At 41.1% G+C, this 25,760-nt stretch overlaps 2 protein-coding genes across 2 annotated transcripts; one reads left to right on the plus strand and one right to left on the minus strand.

The window, feature by feature from the left end:
* Window positions 1–315: 315 nt before the first annotated feature.
* On the minus strand, window positions 316–20,104 carry LOC143368187 (cytochrome P450 4c3). The gene is made up of 8 exons (XM_076810631.1): window positions 19,271–20,104; window positions 11,758–11,955; window positions 9,455–9,640; window positions 4,256–4,325; window positions 4,023–4,149; window positions 3,700–3,936; window positions 2,449–2,611; window positions 316–1,710 (listed from the first exon to the last, which is right to left on the minus strand). The coding sequence occupies exons 1-8, from the start codon at window positions 19,455–19,457 to the stop codon at window positions 1,358–1,360; spliced, it is 1,521 nt and encodes a 506-aa protein (XP_076666746.1). The 5' UTR covers window positions 19,458–20,104; the 3' UTR covers window positions 316–1,357.
* On the plus strand, window positions 5,293–8,711 carry LOC143367956 (uncharacterized). Its single transcript, XM_076810232.1, has 4 exons — window positions 5,293–5,544; window positions 6,558–6,780; window positions 7,701–7,830; window positions 8,228–8,711. Exons 1-4 carry the CDS (start codon window positions 5,293–5,295, stop codon window positions 8,436–8,438), a joined length of 816 nt encoding a protein of 271 aa, XP_076666347.1. The 3' UTR covers window positions 8,439–8,711.
* Window positions 20,105–25,760: the final 5,656 nt, after the last annotated feature.

A 25,760-nucleotide genomic window follows, 5' to 3' on the forward strand; every position in this document is an offset into this window, starting at 1 on the left:
CTATCTCATTTTCACAGTTCGAACTAACGCGGTCGGATTCTGTTGTGCGCGCGTTAGGTATCGCTGTTCCGCGTCAGCTGTTTCGGCTTTGAACCTCGCGGCCCGGAAGTTCCACCGCTAATATTCAACGATATTCAACTATTAATATCTCGAGAACGGACCTTCGGATCGTAAAACGGTAAAGGACTTTTCGATGCTTTCTTGCATCAAGATTCGGAATATTGCATGTTCCGGATCGTCCTCCAATTCTGAGACACCTTGTTTATTAGATTGATGTTGATTTAATTACTAGAAATAAAGAAATAAAACCGAGCATTATTACTTGCACAACATTTTATTAATACAAATAATATTATATTATATTTACACGTTTTACTAGCTACAGATGTTATAAAATATCACAACATTACAATTATACTTTTATTCCTCTACATCTCAGATGTAGAGTACGTAGCGAAGAATTTTACAATTGCTTTATGAAAAAATATTTATGTAACAATTGATATGCTTTCGATATAACAAATAAATGTTTAATACAAAGTTTTAAACAAAGGCAAAGTTAGACTAGCTCAGTGTCAATAATGTTTCAAGAACATTGAAACCGGACTAAAGGTACGTCGATGACATGGTAATTATTGAAAATTGTAGCGATCTCTTAATATTTATGTACAATGTACAACCGACTCGTTCAATTTCGATTGGGGGATGAATGGGAGAGTTTTCCGTTTCGTGAACGTTTCTACGATATTTTAAACTGTACCATAGGTTCTTGCCTAAACAGCGCAGAATTGAACGAGCCGCTTGTAGAATAGATAAATGTTTACTACCTTTAACATGGACATGGCTTCGCCAATTCAATATCTCTGTTCCGAGAAGAGGCGATGGCATAAAAAAAAAGTATAAAGCTCTTAGAGAAGTTCCTAAGTATCACCACATTTCTCAATCTTCAAAACAAATATAGCATGTATCATGCGAAAGAAAAAAGCAATTATGAAGTACAGTAAACGTTGAGTAAGAAAACAGAAAAATCTATGACATGGTTAGAAGGTAGTGATTCTTCGCGCATAATCTGTGCGAAACGATGCGTTTAGTTAACACGAATCTGTTAGTCTACTTATCTTAAATAATTATGTTACTTTAAATGAATATGATCAATAAACCTAAGAGAAGTGTCGAACGAATGTCATTGCCGCTATCACAAAGTAGGATATCTCTGACCTTGCGTATTACACAGAAACGAATTAGACTGCTTTGGTCGCGAATTAATTGACAGATAAAATGTTCAAACCATTATGTAAACCTGTTCGAGAATACATCTCTGTTCCGCTCGACTCGGTTAGAAGCGTTTCGAAAAGAATCATGCGCAAGTCCCCTGCACCCGCGGGGTGATCTTCAACCGAAGCCCGTCAGCATTGTGCAGCACCAGTTCGCTAATGAAACGGAGCTGATCTTCGGTATGTAAAGACTCTACGTGAAAGTTTTTCAATACGAGAAGAATCAGGACTTTCACTATCATCGTAGCGTATTTCCATCCGATGCAGTTTCGAGAGCCTGCGCTGAAAGGGACGAACGCGTAAGAGGGGTACTTCTGCGCGTCAGGAAGGAACCGCTCTGGCCGATACGTATCTGGTTCCGAAAAGTGTCTAGGGTCACGGTGAAGAAGAAACGAATTGATGAGGACTGTTGACCCTACTGGAATATCATGTCCCACTAAAAAAAAAAAATACAGATCCAGTACTTAATTCTTTGTTAGAAAAAGATTTAGGGGAGACCGGGGCAAAGTGAACCTCGGGGTAAAATGAGCTTTCTTAATTTATTAAGTTTTAGAGACTTCCAATTGTTTTTTTTTTTTCAATTTAGCTTTTTGGATAGATGAGTCTTAAATGTGTTATTTTAACTCCAAATTTTTTCTGCGTGTTTATAACACGCTTATAAACATACATGTACTCGCGTTTGAGAAAACATTAATCCTAACATTATTAAATAATTCATTTTCCATTGAGTACACATTCGGGGCAAAGTGACCGGGGTAAACTGAGGTGCAAAGAAAAGATGCGCGAGTGTTGTGCGCAATAACCTAACCTGTCAGCTAGCTGGGAAACCACGCGGCGTGATGGAACAGAATCTAACCTCAAAAAAATGAAAAATCTGCCACAGTTGTTGACAACCACGGTGCAAAAAAGCCAGAAGCTGCGGTGCTACACACGTCATTCCAGCGCAAGGGGTTAATATTTACCTATATCCTTAATTAAAGTTCTAATTTTGTTGCACCTCACTTTACCCCAGATAGGAGTTCACTTAACCCCATACATGGGGAAAAATTTTATTCGACTTCAAACCTTTTCCGTCCAACTTTGCCCCGGTCTCCCTAACAGTGGCGCGTAGGTTGGTTAGGAGTTAGCAATTCTTTTCCATAGATGTTTGCGCGGAGAATTTACCGGTACTTACATATCGTAATAGGATTATAAATTTGTCTGGCAATAAGCGGGGCCACTGGGTACACTCTCCAAGATTCTTTTATGCAAGCTTCCAGCCAGGTCAGTTTGCTCAGTACATCCAACGACAACTCCTTTGTTCCCACAATCTCGTTGTACTCTTCGAGAATCTTTTCCTGTAATGAAAAATCGAGGAAATATAATTAGAATGTTAAGTTCTCTTTTATACCTAGCAGCGTAACGAAGGAATATCTTAATGTATAAAGCAGAAAGCTTCTATATGTTTGTGCGTTTGTCTGTCGCCTAAAAGCTTTTCAACGATAAACTCTGGGACTACGAAATGTGCCTCAGCTGATTATGCTCGACTAATCCAGATGAATGTGAGTATTTTCACCAAAAAGAAAGCTAAAAAAAAGCGTTTGTTTATAAAATCGAAACCTAAATTTCGGGCGAAGCCGAGTAGTAAAGCTAGTGTATATATAATTAGGAAATTGCATTCCTGTATGATGCAGTAAAATTAAATTTTTAGGATATAAGCAGTGCTTCGTGGGATGCTTCGAGGGATTTCCATCTTTCACGAGAACGTTTTCCTGAGGAAAACGAGTCCAAACTCGATGGCATTCGGATGATTTTGAATTCCACGTAATTTGGGCCAGTTTTGGGTTCCTTAAAAGAATTTGACACTGCGTATAATTAAAAATGCTCCAAATGGGGTCGTGTATGGACTCGTTTTAATCAGCAAAACCTCGCCCACCCAGTACTCTCCCGAAGGTTTAATAAAAACTGTAAAAATTTAAATTTTCATTAGTGTCGGTATATATTCGAAACACGAGGCGTGCTACCCGAGGGATCTGCATCGGGTAACGAGCGGGTTTGACCATAAAATAATGTTACATCCCGGGTCAACCCGCCCGTTACCCGTTCATCTTTCGATTCATTCGACCCACCCGTACCTGGTACCGGGTTAGGCAGGTTTAAGGGCGTCCGGAGACTTTTTTCCAGGGGAGGGGGGTGATGGTAAAGAAAAATATACTCCTCTTGCTTTTCTTACCCCATTTTATAGTGCCAGTTTAATTACAAATTTAAAACCGAAATTTAAAAATATTCCCTTTTTTCCCTCAACTTGAAAATTCAGTTCCAAAATCGTGGGACCGAAAAATGGGCTATTTCTTGGGTCACTCTTTGGCGCCCCGGGCCGCCTTGCCTGTCCCCCCCTTAAAGCTGGCCCTGCGTATAAGTTCAATAGGGCGGATGCTTGCAGTACCTGATATTGAGGGTGTCGTCCAAGCGCATACAGGATCCAGGAAACACTGGTCGCCGTGGTATCGTGACCGGCGAACATGAACGTGTTCACTTCGTCGCGGATATCATCGTCAGTGAGCACCTTGCCATCCTGGGACATTTCTAACAGCAAATCCAACAAAGCGTGATATTTACTCGGTCGTTCGTTGATATTTTCATCCTGGTTGGCTCTCCACTCCGCTTTCCTCTCCGCGATTATCTACCGTTAAAAATAAAAGTAACGACGATGCTGCTTGTGCGTTGCATTTTTTTTAATAAAACCCAGAGAGAAATCAATGGATTTACTTTGTTAACAAATCCATGGGTAACGCGCAGCGCGTGATCGTGCTTTCTCCCCCACGAAGTTAGCTTGAAGATCGGGTCGAAGGATATCCAGACGTTCAGGAACCTTCTTTGCGAAATGGATGCTAATCTAAAGGGGATGAAAAATATTTTGCATTGTACCCAGAGTGCCTTCTGATTAATAAAATTCGAGATAATAGAAGCGCTCCAAAAAGCAGGCTTTAAGGTGGACTTACGTGTTTACAGCTTGCACGTATTCGTTCTTGAAATTCGTTTGCGCGTTAATCTTGCAGCCCATGGAACTGGCTGTAACATTAAAGCGAGGGGTGCGAATTTTTTGCGAAGGAATCGATGAATAGAATTGCTGCCTTCGCTTGTAACATTTTGATAGAAAGTTACAGAGGGTGTTGAAAAAGTGATGGTCACTGTTTTCAGGGGCGAATCTACCCCTCAGGGTCGATGGAGATATGCAAAACCAAAATGCTTTATAACTTTGAAATTTAATTTTAAGTTGATTTTTTTTAAGTCAACATATTCTGCTCGCTGAAGGGAGAGAAAGTTTAAAAGGTACCATATGTCGCAGACGCACCACTTCTGAAAGAACATTAATAAAATTTTGGCTTGGATTCGTGTATTTGGTAAAACCATTTTTCAAAAAAAAATATTGCCATTAACTTTCAATGTTACAAACAATTTCGCGGCAATTTTTTTTTTACCCACCCTTGAAAGCAGTGGCCATCACTTTTTTGACAGCCTGTACATACCAGGTATTATAAATAATAACCGAAGTCACTTAAGTGTTTAGGGAACTTATTTCGTGAGATTTTAAAACTGTGCATTAGTGTAACTAAACTGATGGTGCAATAAAGACGTATTATTGTTGTTATTATTATTATTACAAGTCAGAAACCTATCCTAAATAAATTTATAGTAATCACGTGTCGAAAGTGTTTTTCAAAAGAAGCAGGTGAGATTTGGTCTCTAACTACATCTGCTGAATTTCTGAAGCTGTATTATTCAGAGTGAAAATTCATGATTCCACGAAGAATCACCCCTTCCGTTGCACCGCCGTGCAATATTTATTAACGGTTTGAAATTACAGTTCGAGCGTGGTCCAAGGAGGCATTGGGAAATCTTCGATTTTCCAAGTCCAATAAGAGCTCCGTGCACGATGGGAGAAGTTACGAAATAACCAAAAAAATAAATAAAGAGAAGAAAATTAGTCTGTTTATGACTTGCAAAATTTGTTAAGTGATAAAATCGTCAGCGCCACATGGCTACGTTTCTGAGTACTCGATATTGGAAATCGGACGATTCGTTGAAGATTTTTGGGGAGACCAGCTCGAGCAAACTTGATTTAAGCAAATCGCCGGAAAATCGGCAGAAGGATCGGTTGGTCTCGGTGCCCCCTCGTAAGCAGATCACCTTCTTGAAACCGGCGCCCAAACCGAAATCACTGAACTCGAAAGGGGGAAGCTCGATGACACCTAAAGGTTACGAGGATGAGTTTTTGGAACCTAGCCACGTACGATCATAATTTTCTTTCTAAAGAATCTGCGCGGTAAATGACAGTAGAATCTCGATTGCACAATTTAATTGGCAGATAAGATATTTGAATTTTTTCCTAGATCTCCAAACGGAGAAATTACGTAGAAGTGTGTAAAAATATAATAATTTCTATTGTTCTTCGGTCTATGTAATTCTTTAATTCCTTTGAGTTGCTTATTTGCGTTTTTTCTTTTAAAAATAAATATTCTCGAGTGTTTGATTTTTTTTTTAAATTACAGCTGCGAATGCTTCAAAATCTAGAAAAATATTATTTTGAAGAGACGACCTCCTTCTTTATCGCTCTCTTCATTTGTGTAAAAAAGTAAAAATTTCTTAGTAAAGAGAAGAATTTCTTAGAAAAAAGAAGAATTCCTTAGCAAAAAAGAATTTCTTAGTAAAAAAAAGAAGAATTCCTTTGCAAAAAAGAATTTCTTAGTAAAAAAGAAGAATTTCTTAGCAAAAAAGAATTGCTTAGTAAAAAAGAAGAATTTCTTAGAAAAAGAAGAATTCTGTAATAAAAAAAGAAGAATTTCTTAGTAAAAAGAAGAATTTCTTAGAAAAAAGAAGAATTTCGTAGCAAAAAATAAATTTCTTAGTAAAAAAGAAGGATTTCTTAGAAAAAGAAGAATTCTGTAATAAAAAAAGAAGAATTTCTTAGTAAAAAAAGAAGAATCTCCTAGTAATAAAAGAAGAATTTCTTTTCTATAAAAGAAAAATTTCTTTTTTATAACAGAATTTCTTTTTTATAACAGAATTTCTTTTTTATAACAGAAGAATTTCTTTTTTTATAAAAGAAGAATTTGTGTTTTATAAGCAATTATGTCGAAAAATGGGATGCGCGAATACTACTTTTACCCACTGTATGCACATGTAGCAAGTGATCAGATACTTTTGAGGAGTAGTGTACGTACACGCGACCAAGAACTCTACTTTATACCGTTGAATTGTGCAAAAATAAGTCGTTCACTTAAATGTATCACTTTGTGTTAGGTGAAAGTGTCGGCTCTTCTTTACGAAATAACCGAACGTACCAACCAGTTGGCTCAACCGCGTGTTCGATCGGGCGGGCGGAAGTTGTTGCAACCGCGTCAGATTGCATCGCAGATCCCAGAGGCATCGCAACGTATCATCGAGCTTTCGAAGCCTCGGACGATCCATCAGAGAACCACTAAGGACGCTGGATACGTTTCCCCTAGCGCTCTGACAGCAGTCGGTTTGTACTTTGTTTTATCAAATAAATCCAATTCGACGATAATAATTTATTGTCGACAAATTAAAATCCTCTACTTAAAAATTTGCATACCTTTGGCAGCTCGGAAAGCAGGGTTATTTTTATAATTTTTTTCATATAAAAAAACGATATATTTAAAAATCAAGAGAAACACCTTTTTGTGTATAAGTTAAGCTGTATTCTCTTAAAAAAAATCTTAAGAAATGATGTCATAGCACACCTCTTCATACGCGCACCAAACATGTCTCAGAAATTACTGGGCCGATGTGAATAAAATTTTGCACGAATGTTCTTAAAACTATAATCTCGCATTTGTCGAAGCCGATTTTGAAAAGAATCTCCTTTCTGAAAAATGGCAGCTACTCAAAGTCAAGCATGTGACTTTCGATCTAAGTTTTCATCTTCTTTTGTTAATAAAAGAAACCATACACTAATCCATAAATCGGCTTCGGCAGGTATTAGATTATAGTCCTAAGAATATTCGTGCAAAAGTTTATTCAAATCGGTCCGGTAATATCTGAGACATTTTCACCCCTTGTGGCTGCTATGGCATCAATTATTTTTTAACAGAATCCAGCTGAATTTATACACAAAAAGGTGTACGTTTTGATTTATAAATACAATGTTTTTTTATATGAAAACAAAAGTCATAAGAAGAACCCTATTTCCCAACCTGGCAAAGGTATGCAACCCTTAAAACAGCTGTTCAATTAATGTTGCGAGGAAACGTTAAAGTGTTAATTAACTAAAGGGTTAATAATATTTGCTGACTTTAAAACGAGCCAACGCGATCGAACGAGGAGAGAGTCAATTCACTGTTTCAACGACTCTTACAAAGAATGATAATTAGAAGAAAAAAAAAATTGTAGTCGAGTAATCAACAAACGGTATGTGTCTCGCAGCTACTCAACGTATAATCGAATTGTCAAGACCGAAAAAGAAACGAAGATTGAAGTTGTCGAAGAAACGAAAGTTTGGATACCTGTCTGTCAATTCAAGAGTACATTCAAAATTGTGCGGAGGAAAATCATGGTAATTATTTATCGAGGTGATGCAAAGGGGTGGTTTGAGAAACCAAAGCCACTATACAGTACACAGGGTGTTGCAATACTCGACGGTGAAACTTAATGAATCTAAAGTAGGGAGAAGATTTTATAGAAATACAAATTCACTATCGTTTAATTGAACTTCCATATCACCGTATTAAAAATTTATCTAGTGTCATTGCTGATTGGTTGACGATTCTTTATACTAATTTCTTATGCAAACGTACGTGCCAAAGGCTGTTTCTGATTTACGCGAAAAATTAGAAAATTAGAACTAAAAACAAAGAGGAGAAAACGAGGGGGTTTAAAAATTCTTATCCAAATTTGTATAAAAACTGTCTAGCAACCTGCTCCTCCTAAGACTACATGGCGTTGTTTTTCAGGTGTCGCGTATGCCGCGCAAGAAAGAAATCCGATCGCGAATACGGTGCGTTCTGCCAGAGCAAAAACTGTCGGCGGATAAAAAAGAAGAAAATAGCGAGGAGGAAGCAAGATTCGGCGAGGTCCTCGAACTCTAACAGAACTATCATTATGGTCGACCTGAGTCCCAGAAAGGATTCGAGAACCAAGTCGAAGAGAACGCGACACGGTTGATTATTAGGAAGCGAGGCCTCCCGATTAATTGCCATTCAACCTCTCGCCTGCAACGTTGAAATACTAAATTCTTTAATCATCCGTGGTAAACCGCCGCGCTTAATCGCATGTATGATAATCAGTGTCATTAAATCACTCGATCGTGCAGGCTATAGTTTGCCGTATGAATGTTCTCAAGAACGCTGCGCACTATTAGAAAAAAAAAAAAACAGGATAAATCTCGATGATTAGGGAATAAGAATAATGATTACATTCACACGTGCCGGAGTGAATAATACCTGTTGCAAAGTATTGCAAATATCTCGTTAGGAGCCTGAGCTTGGAATATCCGCAATTTCAAAACCTCCCTTCCCTTTTATTTAAAAGCAACTCTGGAATATCAAGGATTAGTGGTGGGGTTAACTCGAATAGTATGGATTTTTAAATAATTATTTTCACGCAGTCCAGTAGATATAAAGACTAGATGAAACTTTTGCTTGTGCTTCTTTTCGATATCGAGATATTCCACGAAAGAGAAAATTCTGCATTTTTTTCAAGGAGTGATTCCACCCCCAAAACTGCGCTATGGCGCCAGCAAAAAAAAAACAGATTTGCCTTAACCATCGACTACTCTGCTTGCCACCAAGCCAGAGATGAGCAAGGAATTATTTAAAGTAAAAATTTGTGCACGAAATTGAGTAATACAGCTTCAGAAATTCAGCAGACGTAGTTAGAGACCACATCTCACCTGCTTCTTTTGAAAACCACTTTTGATACGTGATTACTATAAATCTATTTAGGATAGGTTTCTGAATTGTGATGATAATAATAATAACAATAATAATACGTTTTATATTTCTGCACCGAGTTGCATAATTTTCTGAATTTTCACGTCTCCATATTAATTCGGATAGTGGAGGCTCCGCTGTACTCCGGGTGCGCTGGATGAGTTACGCTCAGGCTAATAGCGAGAGAAGCTGGGGATTTTCGAGATGCTGGGAATATTAGGATTAGCTGGAACTATCGGGCTCACTTACTGCATATTATGTCCAGCGTCGCTCGTTTCGCGTATGGGACAATGTCGAACGCGGATTGCCCGGCGTGCTTCCCGAGGCAGCTGATGAATATATTGCCTTCTCTGATCGCTGTCTTGAGGTACACCTCCAGAAGACCGCTGTGAAACGTCGGCGTCAGTAATTTCCGCCGGGCGTGCCATTTCTGGCCTGCAACAACACGCGAGATTCGATTCGGTCGTGTAAATTTCTACATTTTCATTATTATAGAGAACCAGAGTTGGGCGAAATGTAATCTAATTAAAAATTACAAACTACGATTAAACTGTAATCGCGCAATTAATTACACATTATTCTCTGTAATTGTTAATTCAGGTAGTTGACCATTTGCTTTTGGCAACTATCCAAATGAAAGATCACTGAAAATAATGTGTAATCAATTGCACGATTACAGTTTAATCGTACTTTCTAATTTGTAATTAGATTACATTTTCCCAACTCTGTAGAGAACTAGCGTCCCCCTACCGGCTTCGCCCGAAATATTAGCGTGACTGCTTCACGCGTATTAGAATTAATATATTTTGAGGGAATTAAGTATTTTGAAGAAAAGGGTAATTTACTCATGATATTTCGGAAATGATTATCTCCTGCATTCTCTCCTTTGGGAGATTTATACTCTTCGTTCCATGTTAATAACGCGTTTTTGAGACATGCTGCGTAGCCTATGTCCGGCCTAGAGTATCCAGGAATAACGTGTTAAAATTTCAGGAAGATTGATTCAATAGGTTTTGAGTTTTGCGCGAACATAAAAATCGGCTCTGTATTTACATAATAGTACAGATCTGTTTTTAGACCTGCACGAAGCTGAAAGAAATTCTGATGCGATTGCATTCCCTTTGAATTGTTTATAATAATCTCGAACTGCGGAGTTATGAATGTTCGATATCGAAATCATGAGAATAGTTCATACAAATTTGATTTTACTCTGTGGGTACGGGGTGAGACTCATACATCCTTCACAATTTCATGTGCAATCGAAAAGTATGCACGATCAATATGGTAACTGTACGATAAACGTTAAAAGATATCGAGAAGTATAGAAGTGTTTATTTGCAAGGGAAGTTAGGCAACTGGAAAATTAAAAAATATCTAAAACATTGCAGAAATGTAGCTCGAGGGATGCTAATAACGTAAGCACTTTTTAAGCGGCCCAAAAACGGCCCTAAGAGTGAAAACACCCCCTCAAAGAAATTCTGAGTTTTCATATTGTCGTGAATATCTGCGAAACCGTAAAGGATATAGAAGAAAAAGGTACAATTCAAATTTGTATGGCTTCGATATCCTACAATACGGTGATAATGAATTGTGGAAAAAGTGGGTGGTGGGGATAAATTTCGACAAAAATAATGTTTCTCGCAAATTCTTTATCGCCGCTTTATAGATCGGGTGATTGGTTCTCGAAATATCATGATAACCACTTCAAGAAACATCGTATTGAGAGAAACCCGTTCAAATTTATAGGTCAATTTTTTAAATTAAACTTTTCTCGAAACGTTAAAACAATGCAAAAAGTAATGAATCCTGTGCGCGGAGGAATCGCGAGGTCTTAATGAAAGACCGATCCGCTTCTTCCCGCCTCGTTCTACTAGCCGCGATTAGTTCCATTACTAAAATCCCATTTCGTGTGCCGGACAGCTAGGAGCTCGCCCGCGGCGCGGCTCGGTCAAGAGAAGAGGCAAGGGGAACCGGCAATTATTTCCATCGACGTCATCGGGAGGACACCTGACCGAAGCCTCGTCCGTCATAGAAATTTTTGCAAACCGTCCGCTGCTCTGGCGTTCTGCCGAAATTCCAGCGAAAGACATTCCTTGGGATGGCTAAGAATAGCCTCCAGAAATTAATAGCCGGCCAAGTAGATCAGGCCAATTCGATCTGGGCTGCTTAACATTCCTTCGGTCCCCATCGCCATCGATCGCGGTGGCTATTCCCGGGCCCCCCCCCCTCCACCCCCGATTCGCCTAAATTTACGCCCCGAGGATCCGACGGATAAAACTTTTTATCGCATTAATAGCGGCCGAGCGTTCTAGTCGACGCCGGTGCACCGGGGAGGGCATCGGAGGTACGGGGGATCATGTATGCAACGCAGTCGATGGAGAACGATTTGTCATTCGCGCGGCATCGGTGGAAATTCATCGCTACGTGGGTAAACGGCTACGAAAATAAGATCGTAAATTTCAAACAACGACTTGTACGGAATGTGTACCGTGATCGCGGTGATCAATGAGGCGACAATGTTGCGCGGCTGGCTGACGCTCGGCGATACTCACCGGTGCTAGTCACCAAGCCGGTACCGAGCCAAGGTTGCAGGTACTGGTACTCCAAGCTTTTGTCGATGTGGATGCTGCTGCTCAGCAGCGGCTTTATCGCTTCCGCCTTGTAGAGGAAGATGAACGGGCGCATGCCCACCCAGATCAGGTACATGTCACCAAGCTCCTTCCCCCATTTGATCATCTTCTTGAAGGCCTCTGCAACACAGCGAATCGCGCCCTTCTGATTCAGGAAGCCAGAGAATGGTGGACTTGACCGGCGAGGGCGGAAGCTAGATTCGTTTAAACCTTAAGGGGACTAGGCAGTCGTCTTCCGTGAAAGAACCACGTTCTTTTTAACGTATTTGTAAAAGAATGAAAGCGAATCTAGATTAGTGGTGCTTATTTTAGTTTTATTTTTCAACTTTAAAATTTGTATCGTCTGACTATCTTAAAATCTTCTATTTTAGATTTCTCTATTGCGCGAACTGGAACTAGAACAGTATCTACGATAGGGTTTGCGTTAGTAGTAAGAAAGGGAGAAATAGTTTTGCAATTTTCACTTTGTTCTAGTTCCAACCAGAATCAGACTCGTAGGGTAAAGGACCTAATTACTGACACCTAATCAAAATTACTGTCACCTTAAGCTATTTTACTTAAAATAACGAATAAATAAACTATAGTATATAATCTATAGTATAGATTACAGGTTGAATTACATAATTATTTTTGTGTATGACAACGTTTATTTATTCGTTATTTTTAGCTTAAGGTGACAGTAATTGATTAGGTGTCAATAATTGGGTCCTTTACCCTACTTCGCATCGAACAATTGGCGGTCCGCGGTTACTTCTGCCAGCTGAAGAATTTTTTTATCGGTACGCAGGTACCTTTTCAATACGATAATTTTGAAACCGTATTATTTATGCGAACTAGAAACAATTTGCAGGTATTGTTCAAAAGCCAATGAATGTGTATAGTTTTAGTGTTTAGTCTTTATAAATTCCTGAAGATACCTAAGTTTTCCGAAGAAGTCTCGCATAATTATAATAATACTTAAAGAACAAATATTTAATACTCTTTCAGCTGTTTCGAAATTTGAAATCTTTTAAAAATTATTTAACTCGTTCGCTGCGGTATTGGATATACGCCTTCTGCGCCACACTTTGCGGAGAACGAAACTAATACTCGCTGCAAGTGATTTCTACACGTTGAAACTCTCTGATTTTTTATAAAATTGCACAGGACGCGCGAGCCCTGAATTGTTTATTCCCTCTTAGCCGTTTGGAATTTCGAATTCGTTCGAAGAAGATTTCAATTTCGTAAAAATCTGAGGCAAGGAAAAATGCATTAATACCAGATGCATAATATCCAACTTACGAGCAATGGAGATAAAAAATTTCCCACCTCGGAGTGAACGTAATATTACGTCGCGTACAAAACTGAGCATATTAATTTGAAGTTCAGCAGGTTTATTTTTTCTATTTGAAAAGTGTACACCGAAGTCCGGCATTAATGGAAACAGTAAAAACATTAGTGGTACAGGAAATATCGTTTAATTAATTGTCGATTGATCAGAAGTGTCTTTGACGTAATTGCCACAAGTCTCTGGGATTAATAAAAGCACTCGAAGAGGATAACGATCGAAAGTACATATGTATAGCGCAGATAGGCTCCCACCTATCGCGTCGGGACAAGGATTTCTCGTCTATCTGCTGCTCATGGTCATTCACCTCGATGAATGGGCAGAAGTTACGTTGCAAAGGTTATTGCAGATTTTTGCACGCGGTGTTCCTTTAAGTATTAGTAACTTTAGCATCAACGTGACTCTGTCAAAGTTGCGTAGCATCTTTAGGTCCAAAGAGTCTCCTCGAGAGTTTATGTTTAAGACGTAGTTCCTCTTGGAAGATAGCCGCTTTTTGGCGTTGGAATAAATATTCATTTTAACTTCATTTAAAGAGAAGCTTCGTTTCTAAAGTAAGAGCCTTATCTTAATATATAAAGCAGAAAGTGTTTGTGTTTGTCCGTCGTCTAAATACTTTCCAACGGTAAAGTCTGGGGTCTGGAAATGTGCCCCAGCCTATTATGCCTAGGCAATCCAGATGAATGTAACTATTTTCACAACAAAAAAATAATATTTTTTTTTTATAAAATCAGAATGTAAGTTTCGGATGAAGCTGAGTAGTAAAGCTAGTATTTATATGACCTTAATCACTGATTGCTGATAAAAAAGAGAATAACAGTTCAAAACTCAAGATCCTACTAGGATTATTCTCCTTGTCTTATCCTCCTGGCCAAGGGATGCTACAGTGGTGGCCAAAAGAAAATTTAAAACTCATATTTTTATATGTCTACGTAATTAACTTAATACTATAAAGGTTTTAAGTGCTATGCTGGTATTACTGTATATACTGTATCTCCACGAAATTACCTTTTTTTAAAAAAGGTACCAAAATGCGCGCCAAGCGTACGCGCGCAAAGAAGAACAAAACAAAACTGTCGTAAATTTATTAATATACTGTATAAGTTTTAAGACGTAATTCTTTCTAATGGAACTAAAGAGTCCTTGTAGATAACACTGTGGGTAAGTGTCAAAAATGATATTCTTTGTATACTGTAGTATCGCCACTGGCGCGTAGAATATTTTCCGATAACATTTTTTTTTAATTTTCGCAGTACAGTGTTTTCTTCAAGGACTCTTCAATTATCTCCTCTTCTCTGTCAAATATAATCTATTCTCCTTCTACCATAACTCTCTCCTCTTGGAAATTCGTTCTTTGTCTTCTATCACTGCTTTCAAACTTGCTCCCGCTCCTTTATTTTCGCACACTTTCCTCAACATTCCCAGCCTTCTTGTCTTCTGGACCTAGACTCGTCTGTCGATCCTCTACCTTCAATTTATTTCCTTGAAATAGTTTTAGGTTGCAAAACAGCAGAAATGCTGAACCTCGTCTATTCGTCACTTAAGGGGGGAATCCTATTCTTTGGGGTAAAATCGTAGCGAAATTTTAGATTTTTTTTTTTAAATCTAGCGATGCGAATAATCTGAAATTTGGACCATGTTTTTATGCATCTTTGAAGAAGTTGTAGTTTTTTTTTCATTAATTTTCAATCATAAATATAGGAGTTATTAAGCATGATCGACCATCGCGCCGTCGTTGTCCGCTGGTGTGCACGATACTTCTGTAACCACTGAACCGATTACCTTCAAATTTGGCCTGTACGTCCAACAAACATTACTTTATACTTTGATGAACCAGGATACCGATAAGTTATATACTTCTCTGACTACATATGAAAATTGCCTAAAAATTTTATAGCAGAAGCTGAAGTTTCAGACCCTCTTCAACAATTTTTTCTATTTTATTCTGGCTCATCAAATTATGGCTACGTATGTATACAGTGAACCGCCGTTTTATTTTTCTGTTTTGGATTACCAGGAAGATAAATACCATGCACACCATCATGTACAACTCCTACATTTGTTATTAAAAATTAATAAATAAAAACATTGCTTCCACAAAGATGCATCAAAACACGGTCCAAATTTCAGACGAATCAAATCGCTAGTTTCTTAAAAAAAAAATCCCCAATTTTGCTATGTTTTTAGCCGAAAGAAGGACTCCCCTTAACGCTACGTAGATTTCGTAAAACGAAAAAAACGAACTATTACTAATATTATAACTATCTTATTTTCGTTACCGTTCCCACTTTAAACTCTCTTTTCATCACTGCTGTATCTACCAGTGCCTTTAGGTCCCACCACAAGAAATTCAACGCGTGACTTCGCCAATTACTCAGATTTCCCTGTCCCACTTTTGGACTACATTTCCAGGACTCGACCTGCGAGGAAAATCCTAAGAAGCAGAAATTAATTCCCTCAGACCGTCTTGGTGTACGCGAAACCTTAATTCATCTGATACAGATGCCCGAGGAGGCATTCTTCCCAGTATCAAGGCACTCCAGTGGAATTTAGCTAGAGCCCCGAAGAAGAGAGACCCGTAGAGGAGCGCGCAACAAAGGAGGGATTCACGAGGGCCCCGCGAGTGTCGTTCAGTTCGAATAGAATCCTTGCACTTCGGCAGCACCTTCAATGTCCGCGCTGTGATTGGCGATGGTCATCGACCCGAGTGAGGCCGGACAAAAGTAGGCATTTTGCAGTTATCGCGACGGCCAATCGTCGCTATTACCATATCCTTAGGTCCCTTTCGCGGCCACGCGAGTTGCTCGCCGAGCAAAGGAAGACGCCGACCACGCGGAGCGAGCATGAACCGAGGAGGGAAGCAGAAGAGCGACTAGTGTCGCGACTCTAGCAAACAAGTGGCTGCATAGTGACCGGCCGTTGACCGGTAGGAACGGCAACGTGCAAGCTTGCAACGCGACGCTGTCGAGTAGCAAAGAACGGATAGACATTGTCTTGAAGAGCCTGAAGCTCAATGAGACGCTCCTCGGTGGATCCTCCGTGGTCCTCGACTGGTCCACCTATCTTGCAACTCCCTTTCAGGGGCTCATTTTTAACGGCGTCTATGGTGCCCAGATCATCAGCGTTCGCGTCGCTTCCGCTCACCTGGCGAATCCTTAGCGCGAAGGCTAGCTACCACGTGGAGTTTTCTTCGAGGTCGTTAATCTGCGAACCCTTTGTTCTTCTTCTCCTAAGGTCTCTAAAGCTGGCCCCACTAAACATTCTTCGTCACACTTATCGTTCCTTGGACTAGTAGGCATCTATACCTCTTCAATTATCTCTTTCAAGATGTTAACCCTTCGTGGTCTTTAATCATTTCCGAAGGGCGCACCGTGAACGAAAGTTTTGATAAGAATATAATACAGAAATCGTGTCATCCCCTTTCCAGGCAACACCGCCAACTCGACGAGACCCTGTAGATCGAGGCATTAAATATTTTACAAAATCTAGCGGCTCCGTGTCTTTTCCCATAGTTATCTAGCTCCTAGAAAGTAGATTCTATTGTGCACGTGCAGGTCGTATTTCGCGTTCGCACCTATCCGGCACTTGCTCGCGACGGTCCGTGCCGAATCTACATATCTGTATTTTACGACATCCCCTTTTTTCCTCGTCGATAACCTCAGTTTTTTTTTTTTTTTTTTAAAGATACACATAATTGCATACAATTACAAGCCACCATGGCGTTATTCAGGCCGCGAACGACCTCGACCCGCTTCTTTCTTCGCCTCGTTACGATCGAGAGGCTGACGAGTGACGATTATCTTCAGTATTCAGTACGACCGTGGTGGATGAATCCTCTTTTTTTCACGCCCCTTCCTCTCCCCCCATCGATACTTTCGCGCGTGCACTCCAGCGGCTTTATTCGCCTCCGATGGTCAGAACGGAGAGACTCGAGGCGCTCCCAGAGTACCCAAATGCTATCCCTGACTCGCTCGCACGTGGACTGACACTGCTAGCGACCACGTCGGTCTTGCAATTTCTTTTTTAGGACGCTTACAATAAATAAATACCTTCCTTTTAAAATTCTAAACTCTGTTGCTGGGAGCGTTGTAATTAGAGTGAAATCGCATCGTTGAATCACGAGGCATTTTCTTATTTCTGACGAAGTCGTGTTTATGAATGCGAGGGAATGGAAAATGTGGGAAATCGCGTGGCAGTCAACGTGCTAGCTGTACACGGATAAATAAGAAAATTACACGGCTTCGTAAATAATGAATATTAACATATTCTTCTCTCAAACTCAATTAAGAATTACTGTTTATACAGGGCGGCTCAAAATGAATGGACGCTATTCTGAGATTTGATAGTAAATACAATTTTCACTACGTTAAGAAAGTACAGCTGGACTTAATCTAGGTTTAACCCTCTGACAGTTTAATAAACTTACAAGTCCCGGGTCGAAAAATGTATATTTTTTTCTTCTGAAACATTTCTGTTGATGATGAAAATTCTAAAAGAAAATTATTTTCTTACTTCTCTTCTTTACTCTACCCGAGTCTCGCGCGGAGTAAATTGTTAGGTTCTTGGCGCTCTGCCCGTGTCTCGCACGGGGTAAACTGTCAAAGGGTTAATACAGGCCTGACCAAGTGTGGTGGTCGCCAAGTTTAATATTTTTTTGACTTATATTTCGGGAGAATTGAGGCACGAATCGACAGTAAGAGTAACTAGCGAATAGAAAGATGCTAAAAAAACGATTTTGAATCATCACCTTTAATAATAAACAAAATCCATAAAACTTTGCCAACTTGATAAATTATTTTCGAACATATATTTCATAGGTTTTTACTAAAAATTGCATTCCCTGTCAGATCCAAAATCAGTGCACTGTTGTTTGTGAACACCCTGTATGCAGTTCAGTGTCAAGTATACGCAGGCGTCCGGCAAACTTTCAATCTCGTTGCGGCGCGATGGAATTTGTTCGTTGTCAATATTAAAAGTGCGCTTCGCAAGGGAATCTCTGTTCTGCAATTTCGTCGGAGTTTGATATCGATTTTCTGGGCAGGTAGTGTCTAATTCGATGCACAGTTAGGTTGCCGAGTGCACAGGTACGCGTATCGCGCATCGCGATCTAACTTTCACCAGTGTGCCTTATCTGCCCCGCATTCTGTCATATAAATGAAACACGCTCACGAGTCCGCCTGTGCTCGATATCGGTGCACCTCCTTGCACGGTCACTCCTCTGAATTTTTTAAATCTCCCGAGGTTATCGCTATCTCGTGCCAATTTGAAAATAAAGGCACGTGAATACCAGGGTTACGCGCGCGCTTCTCGCGCGATATCTCGCCTCTGGCGTGGCATATATTCCGTGAAATTTTTGCAAGCGCCACGAGCCAAGCGCAGCCTTTTTTCTGGCCACTTTAAAAAGATCGCGGAAAATACAGGAATAAAGAAATATCCCGGCAGAATTTTAATCTAACATTCATTTAACACGTTTCAGTGACAGTGGCACTTCTTTTCCATTAAAGATTTCAGAACCAAACAGTCAATTTTTCTGTAACCGAGACGACGAAATTTCTTCGCAAAGATTTCATTTTGGAAATTTGTCTTTAACACAGGTAGGTGTATCAAAACTCCCGGCTGGCGAGGATTTAAACATCAGGACACGCGTCGAGGCGAGGAGACATTAGCTCGACTTCGATTAGGAAATTCGATTTTTCTAAAGCTGCTTTGCATTTTGTAAATATTGCACTCACCGACCGACTTGTCATTTGAATATTACTTTCAGCTCTCGCAGTGGCATATTCCAAAGAGACTAGTATCGACAAAGTGTTAAACACAATAAAGATTTACGTTTTAATATTTAATTCCCAGTGAACCGCCTTCGTACTGTCACATGGAATTATAGTAATCTTTTCAAACTCAATTTGCAGGAATATTAATGACACTAACTACCGACACTTTCGCCGAAATCAAGAAGCCGCAACGGCAGATCAGCGAATCGAGTTGGCGGACTGATCGAAGCGATGAAAATACTTATATTAAACACATATATTTGGAAGCAGAGCTGTCTATCCGATTCCAAGAAGATATCCTCCCGCGGGGACAGACGGCACGTGGCATGGTTCCACTTACCTTCCGGGCTGCAGCACAGCTGATAAGCGTTCCCGATGATAGGGAGCGCGGGAGGGTGAGGCACCTTCCTGAGGGCGTAGAGGAACTTGCCCCGTCGCACCAGCAGCAGCAGGAGTACCGTCATCAGGCACATGGACAGGATCAGCGTGATCCAGGATCCACCGGCGACGATCATCGTGGCGATCATTCTGAATACTTCCCCAGATATCACCTTTACTCAATAAACCACCGAGCCTGGCATGTCCACGCGGGACACGTGACCCTTAAACCCGCGGAGTTATCGGCAGCAAAAAGTTCGATCCACAGTTGCGGTTCGCTTCTCTGAGGCCCGGCCAACGAGAAGTGTCCTCTCCGTTCGGCGCGCCGCCGAAGACGAGCGTGTCCTCTGCCCCGCCGTTTGTTCACTGTACGAGCCGAGCGGCCGGTACGGGGTGGCAGACTCGCGTGGAAAATCGCAGGAGAACGGGCGGCTCCGCGGCCGGTGCCGACAGATCTCGGGCGGGAGGGTCGAGTTACCCCTCGGGGCCCGCTTTGACGGACTAACTAGAGAGATCGCCGCGGCGATCGCGAGGCTGCGAACAGCGGCCGAAGAAGTGGAGGAGAAGCGGTCGCCCCGTCCGTGGTCCCGTGCAACGCGTGTCAAGGAATGACTCCCTCGGTTATGCGTGCCCGTACCGAAACAGTCGCCCTTATATACTACTGAATGCTCTGTGTACTACAACCAACAACGCCGTCCAGTGGTTAACTCCTTCGCCAATCGAGGCAAACACGTGGCAAGATCCGCACGCGCCTATGCGCGCGAGTGTCTGTGTGGGCCCGCGCGCGAAGGTGCCCGCCAGTGCCCCCGTCCTGTTGCGAAAGGTACGGCTGCTCCTGTGAGAAAGGACGAGGCCTCCGATCCGCGAGGTTGCCTCTGGCGGCGTGCACTTCCGAATCGACGAAGATCAATCACCGCGGGAAAGAATGGGCCACCTCTTTGTGGGAATATCGTGGGAGGATTTAAGTAGTCGCGGAGGAGGCAAGGGAGAATTTCTGACGTCGTAGGATTCGGAAAGGTGAATAAGATCACCCGTGTCCTCCGCGGGATATTTTCGACTGTCCGAAGCGAGTCTGACGCCTCTAGAATTCGCGGTCTATCGACGCCGAGTGATGTCCTCGGCGGAAGAAATGGGGAAACAACGGTGCCAGAGGATCCCCGTCACTTCTGCAAGACAGCAACACGGGGCACGGTCGCGTAACCGACGTCAGGAGCACGCCTCGAATACGCGGCGATATACTTTTATCATCGAAGATACCGTGGGAAAACGGTCCATTCATCCTCCTCTTTATCACTGTCGGCGAAACTTTCACGTCCCGAAAACACGACGAGGGGCAGGCGTGCCCGCGCCGAGGCGCTACGGTTCTGCGCCGCGAGGATCGTTGCGCACCATGGGTGCACGCTTTCACGAGGGTGGAAGAGAGGGGGAGGAGCTATTGTCTTCTGGTTTCAGCTTCGACACATTTGGCGCTACCGCGGTGGAAGAAAGCTCGTCTCTTCTGATGTAAACACTGCTGGACGAATTCGTGGCACCGTTACTCCCTACCGATCCAGGAACCGGGAGCTACGCGAAACACCGTGCAGACTGCAGCGCTTCGATCTAGGCCTTCCGAAGTCCCCTTAAATGTACTCGCGACAATGGGTTCTGGGATCGTCTGCTGGGGAATCGGTGCCGCTAGCTGTTCCAGCGTCGCGGTTCCCTCTACACTTGCGTTCCATATAAGAGTGTACCAACACCCCTACTGATTTGCGATCGATATCGATTTACGCAGCTCCCTCGGAGCTGACACACGCGATAATTTCTAGCACTTTCGCGATCGGTCGTAGCGCTTTCCCTGCCGGTTTACCACCGATCAACGGTGTATCCCTGCGCGAAACGAGTACGCTCTAATTTGGAACGCAGTGCGGCGTCCTTCCGAATCAAGTCCTTGGCGTGGATGGAATTACGCGAGGTCCCGAGCACTGTCGTCAGGCGGAAGAAGAGATTTGACAATTGGGAGAAGGGGGCAGCAGGCAAAGGCTGGTGGGAAAAAATTGTTTGCGACCGGCGCGCTGGAAAAAGGAGACGAAAACGAAGATGAAAACAATGGACTTTCGAGCGCAGGAGTATTGTCGGAGAGGCTCTGGGGAACGCGACCGCGGAGCAGCAGGAGCGCCTTCGAATGGTGAATTCTTCGGCTGTCGCCGAGTGGACACGCGGCCAAGGTCGTCGGTGCTCGTCGGTGATTTCTGTCTGGGCGGTCGTCAGAGCATTATCGGGATCGATAACGATCCGATTATATGATTTCGCGGTCTACGCGACTTCAGCGACCCGGCTCGTCCACGTGGACGCCTCAGTTCCCCCTTTCGATATCTACCGTGAATCCCACGGAAGGATGAAGGAGGACGCTCCGCTAGCGGCGAGCCGGCTTCTTGGCGGTTTCCTTGGCCGATCGATCGCGAGAACCGCCAGGCTGAATTGATGGTCTCCTGCTTGGAAAAATTCTGAAAGCCGAGCGATTTTGGGGGGTGAAATGTATATGTAAAGATGTCAATTCTTTGTTGATTCTGAAATTGGTATTAGCTGCGAGGAACTGAGCTTCTGCTTTGAGGCGCAGTCGAAGTAAAATTTTGCGTCGATGAATGTAAACTACGCAAAGAAGGTGGCTCCTTTCGCATTAATTAATACGAAAAAATGTATCATTAAAGTTCTGTAATGCTCACGCGTTAGGCTCATTCGGACACTTCGGAGGCAGGAAAATACCACGGGTTCCTCCTGCTTCTTTCGTCGGTGATCCTACGATGCTTCCTGAAACAGAAGCACGAAAATTGTAGGTAAAATTCTCGGTAATGAGTTTCGCATGTTTTCCAGCAACGAGGCTCATATTCGTGGTTTTGGAATTCCTTAGACTTCTAGTGTTTAGCTGAGCGTACATTCTGCGAGAGTGGGCTTAAGCACTGTGCGACAGACGCTTGTTTGCTGAATCAGTATGTGGAAACGAAACGAAAATGTGTTGTTAGAATATTCTTTTTACCCCACAGAACAGAATTTACCTTTTAAGGGGTCTGTCTACCTTGCCGGACGAAAAGTGGGGCGAAGTTTGGGAATTTTTTTAAACAAAACCATTAAATACATTTAACTCCAACTTTGTGGCTTTATTTGTCGATCATTAGAGAAGATGAAAAATAAAATTGTATGCAAAAATTGTCGTTATATCCGGAGTTATAGTGCTTGAAATAGAGCGCCTTACAAAAATCATATGCGCATGGTTAGCATAAATTAGCCGTTGTAGTTGTCTGAAATAGAAAATTTAAAAAATCGTGTAATCTGTATGAGTGTGGCTATCGTCTGAATGATCTAAGTGGATTAAATGAAAAATACTGAAAAGTAAAAAAAATGGCAGCGTGCAGAACACAGATCGATTTCTGCAAAATATTGCTGGTCTTTTAAGTCGCAAAAGTTTAATTTTGCAAAAACCGACTTAGTACCAACGAGAGTGGGACATTTACTGAAGATATATACCAAGTTTGAAGTGAATCGAGTGATTGGTTTTTGAGATATCATGCTAATCAATTCGCAAAAAACATCGTTTTGAGAAAAACGCGTTTAAAGTTTAAAGTAGTGCTTTTTCATTGATATTTCTTTCAAATGTTGTCTAAATATGTACGAATATAGGCATAAAGTTTTTAATTAATATAATTTCAGGGTGTCTCTTAAACAAAAATCCCAAGTATCGAATTCGTTTCGGGCCGTCAAAGTAGGGAGACCCCTTAATTTGTATTTTAATAAATACTTTACAATAATTGTATTTCAGTAAAGATAGCCTTTTGCTTGAATATCTGACAATTCCTTTTTCAAAGAATAAAATAGAAAATTTCAAATCGTAGACTCAACGCGGTTGACTTAATCTAATTTTAACAACTTGTATCATCAAATTTCGATTGCGTATAAACATTTTTCATTTCGTTGCAAATTGTCCGAGTTAAACTTGAAAGGATCTGGATAAGATTTGCGATATTTTCATTACGCTTTTCCACGTGATTATTGATAAACCAACGGTGCCGAGTAGTTGTCGAAGAGAGGACAGGGAACGATAGAAGCAATTAACGTAGAGTGATAGTTTCAGCGTTGCCTCCTCGGCGCGTGCAATGAATGTCCACAATTTTTTGCGCATCTCTTGGTCGTACACTGTGTTCGTTACATATCGCCGGCTACTGGTATTCAAATTAGCGACTACTGCCCTACCTTTTTACAACTGCAATTAACCGCGAATACATCTTGCACAGTCATACGTCATCCGTCAATTTCTTTTTTCCCCCGTAATCGCGTTCAGAAAATTCAGCACTTATCTCTTTGATCCTCTCACGACAATAATAATAATCACCAACGTAACGTCGATGATCTACCGTTCCGAAATTTCCTCGAAATTAGCCGTCTTTTTAAAAGGAATTAATGATTAAGGGATCAGGCTCAGTCAGGAGGCCGAAAAAAAGGGTGGTATTTGGAAATTTTTTACTCAAAAACTATAACACATTTCTCAAAAAATCTTTTTTCTTTTCAAGGATTGCACCTAGTACCGTGCATCGTAATTTTTTTATTTAAAAATATTTATCAATAATTGAGTTATTGTCCATCACTCGAAGGTTCTCTAAAAATAAAGGCTTCTGCGGTGACCACTGCTGCTCGAAAGTCGAGCATTTAAAATAAAAAATTCAAAAGAATTTACTTATTATATTATATTATCTAGTGCTTGAACGAAGGATTTTTTTATCCGATGCTTAGTTTTCTTTTAATTGACGAAAATCAGGCAAGGTTTATGATAAAAATTGAAACTTTTACTTTAAACATCAGCCATTCTTTCCCAAATGAATATTTCGAGAAAACCTTCGTTCAAATACTAGACAATACAATATAATAAGTAAATTCTTTTGAATTTTTTATTTTAGACGATCGACTTTCGAGCAGCAGTGGTCGCCGCAGAAACCTTTATTTTTAGAGAACCTTCGAGTGATAGACAATAACTCAGTTATTGCTAAATATTTTTAAATAAAAAAATTACGATGCACGGTACTAGATGCAATCCTTAAAAGGAAAAAAGATTTTTTGAGAAATGTGTTATAGTTTTTGAGTAAAAAATTTCCAAAGACCACCCTTTTTTCGGCCTCCTGACTGAGCATGACCCCTTAAACAATGGGTATTTTAAAAGCAATCCGAGCGATTATTTCAATATAATTCTACTAACTTTCAACGCTAAATTGAAGATCTAATACTCGAAGAAACATTCAGCAGTGATTACTTCACGGAAGGGAGAATTCCTCGAAAATTATGGCCCACAATTATATCGATTCTTTAACGATAATTTTAACAAATACACCGAACGAAATGAAGCATTCGCGATTTGGAAAATTCAGTAACGAGACGATCGTTAGTACGGGCGTAAATGTTACAATAAGGTAACGCGCACCGGAGGCAACATTCTTTAGTGCCTAGAAGGTAAACAATTGCAAATCCTATAAGTGCATTCATTCCGCAACGTCGGAACTCTTTTTAGCATCTGAATGAACCGGTGTCCTTCTACTGCACGTCAGTGTGCATCCCATCAATATGCAACGTTTCGTGGCTCTTTCTTCCATTCTTCCCTTTCCCCCGCGAGGGAAGATCTAATTGCTTTGATTGTTACGATTCGTAGACGATATCAAAGCGACCAATCCGGTAATATTTACCGGGCGACTTACTGGATGCTGTTAAGTATGGCACATCCGGACGATAATAATTTGTTTACGTGCTTCTTTCGTCCGTCCGATTCGCAGGCTAATAAGATATCGATTAAATATTTATTCTGCATGTATTTCGCCGTTTAGAGATGCAAATATCACAACTCCATTCTGTTTACCAACGCGAGTGCGCTGTTATCGATATTCTGTGACAAAGAATAGCAAGCTGGGCGGTTCGTCGAACCTGCGATCGTGACAAAAAGGGCACGTGCTAGGTGAACGATAAGGCTCGCGTCTAATAAAGATAGTCGCGGTTCAAGACGTACGTGGACCTCGGGAAAGAGTCGGTGAACAGCTTCGAGCCGAGGACCTCTTTGGAAATCGTTTCTTGCGGAGCAACTTTTTACGGGAGATCTCCGAGCGACAGAATAATTATCGTAATTATCGAAAGTGACGTGGAAATTCAAGAAGTCCGAGAAGTCTTCAGAAGTAAAGAAGAATTACAAAGTTACCAGGGCGGGGCATTTAAAGGGGCAGCCTCGAGCTTTTCTATTGCAAAGAAATTTATAAAAATAAAAAAAAAACAGAAGTTAGTAGGGTCGCCAAATTTTTTTAGGGAAAATATAGTTTTTTACGGCCAGATGTGATAAAAAAATATAGTACTTCGTGAAAAATATAGTACTTTTCAGAGGAAAGTGGTATAAAAGTAAAAACTGCATTGAAACATCTTATTTTTTAAATGTATACTTTTTTGTGCAT

Source organism: Andrena cerasifolii, chromosome 4 (assembly GCF_050908995.1).
Source record: "Andrena cerasifolii isolate SP2316 chromosome 4, iyAndCera1_principal, whole genome shotgun sequence".
NCBI lineage: Eukaryota > Metazoa > Arthropoda > Insecta > Hymenoptera > Andrenidae > Andrena > Andrena cerasifolii.

Coding starts and splice junctions, on each gene's coding strand:
- LOC143367956 (XM_076810232.1), top strand. CDS start 5,293: ATGGCTACGTTTCTGAGTACTCGATATTGGAAATCGGACGATTCGTTG. Junction 5,545..6,557: donor AGTTTTTGGAACCTAGCCAC/GTACGATCATAA, acceptor ACTTTGTGTTAG/GTGAAAGTGTCGGCTCTTCT. Junction 6,781..7,700: donor TAGCGCTCTGACAGCAGTCG/GTTTGTACTTTG, acceptor TGTGTCTCGCAG/CTACTCAACGTATAATCGAA.
- LOC143368187 (XM_076810631.1), bottom strand. CDS start 19,457: ATGATCGCCACGATGATCGTCGCCGGTGGATCCTGGATCACGCTGATC. Junction 11,956..19,270: donor GCTGTGCTGCAGCCCGGAAG/GTAAGTGGAACC, acceptor GCTGTGTTGCAG/AGGCCTTCAAGAAGATGATC. Junction 4,326..9,454: donor GACGCTGGACATAATATGCA/GTAAGTGAGCCC, acceptor TTAATGTTACAG/CCAGTTCCATGGGCTGCAAG.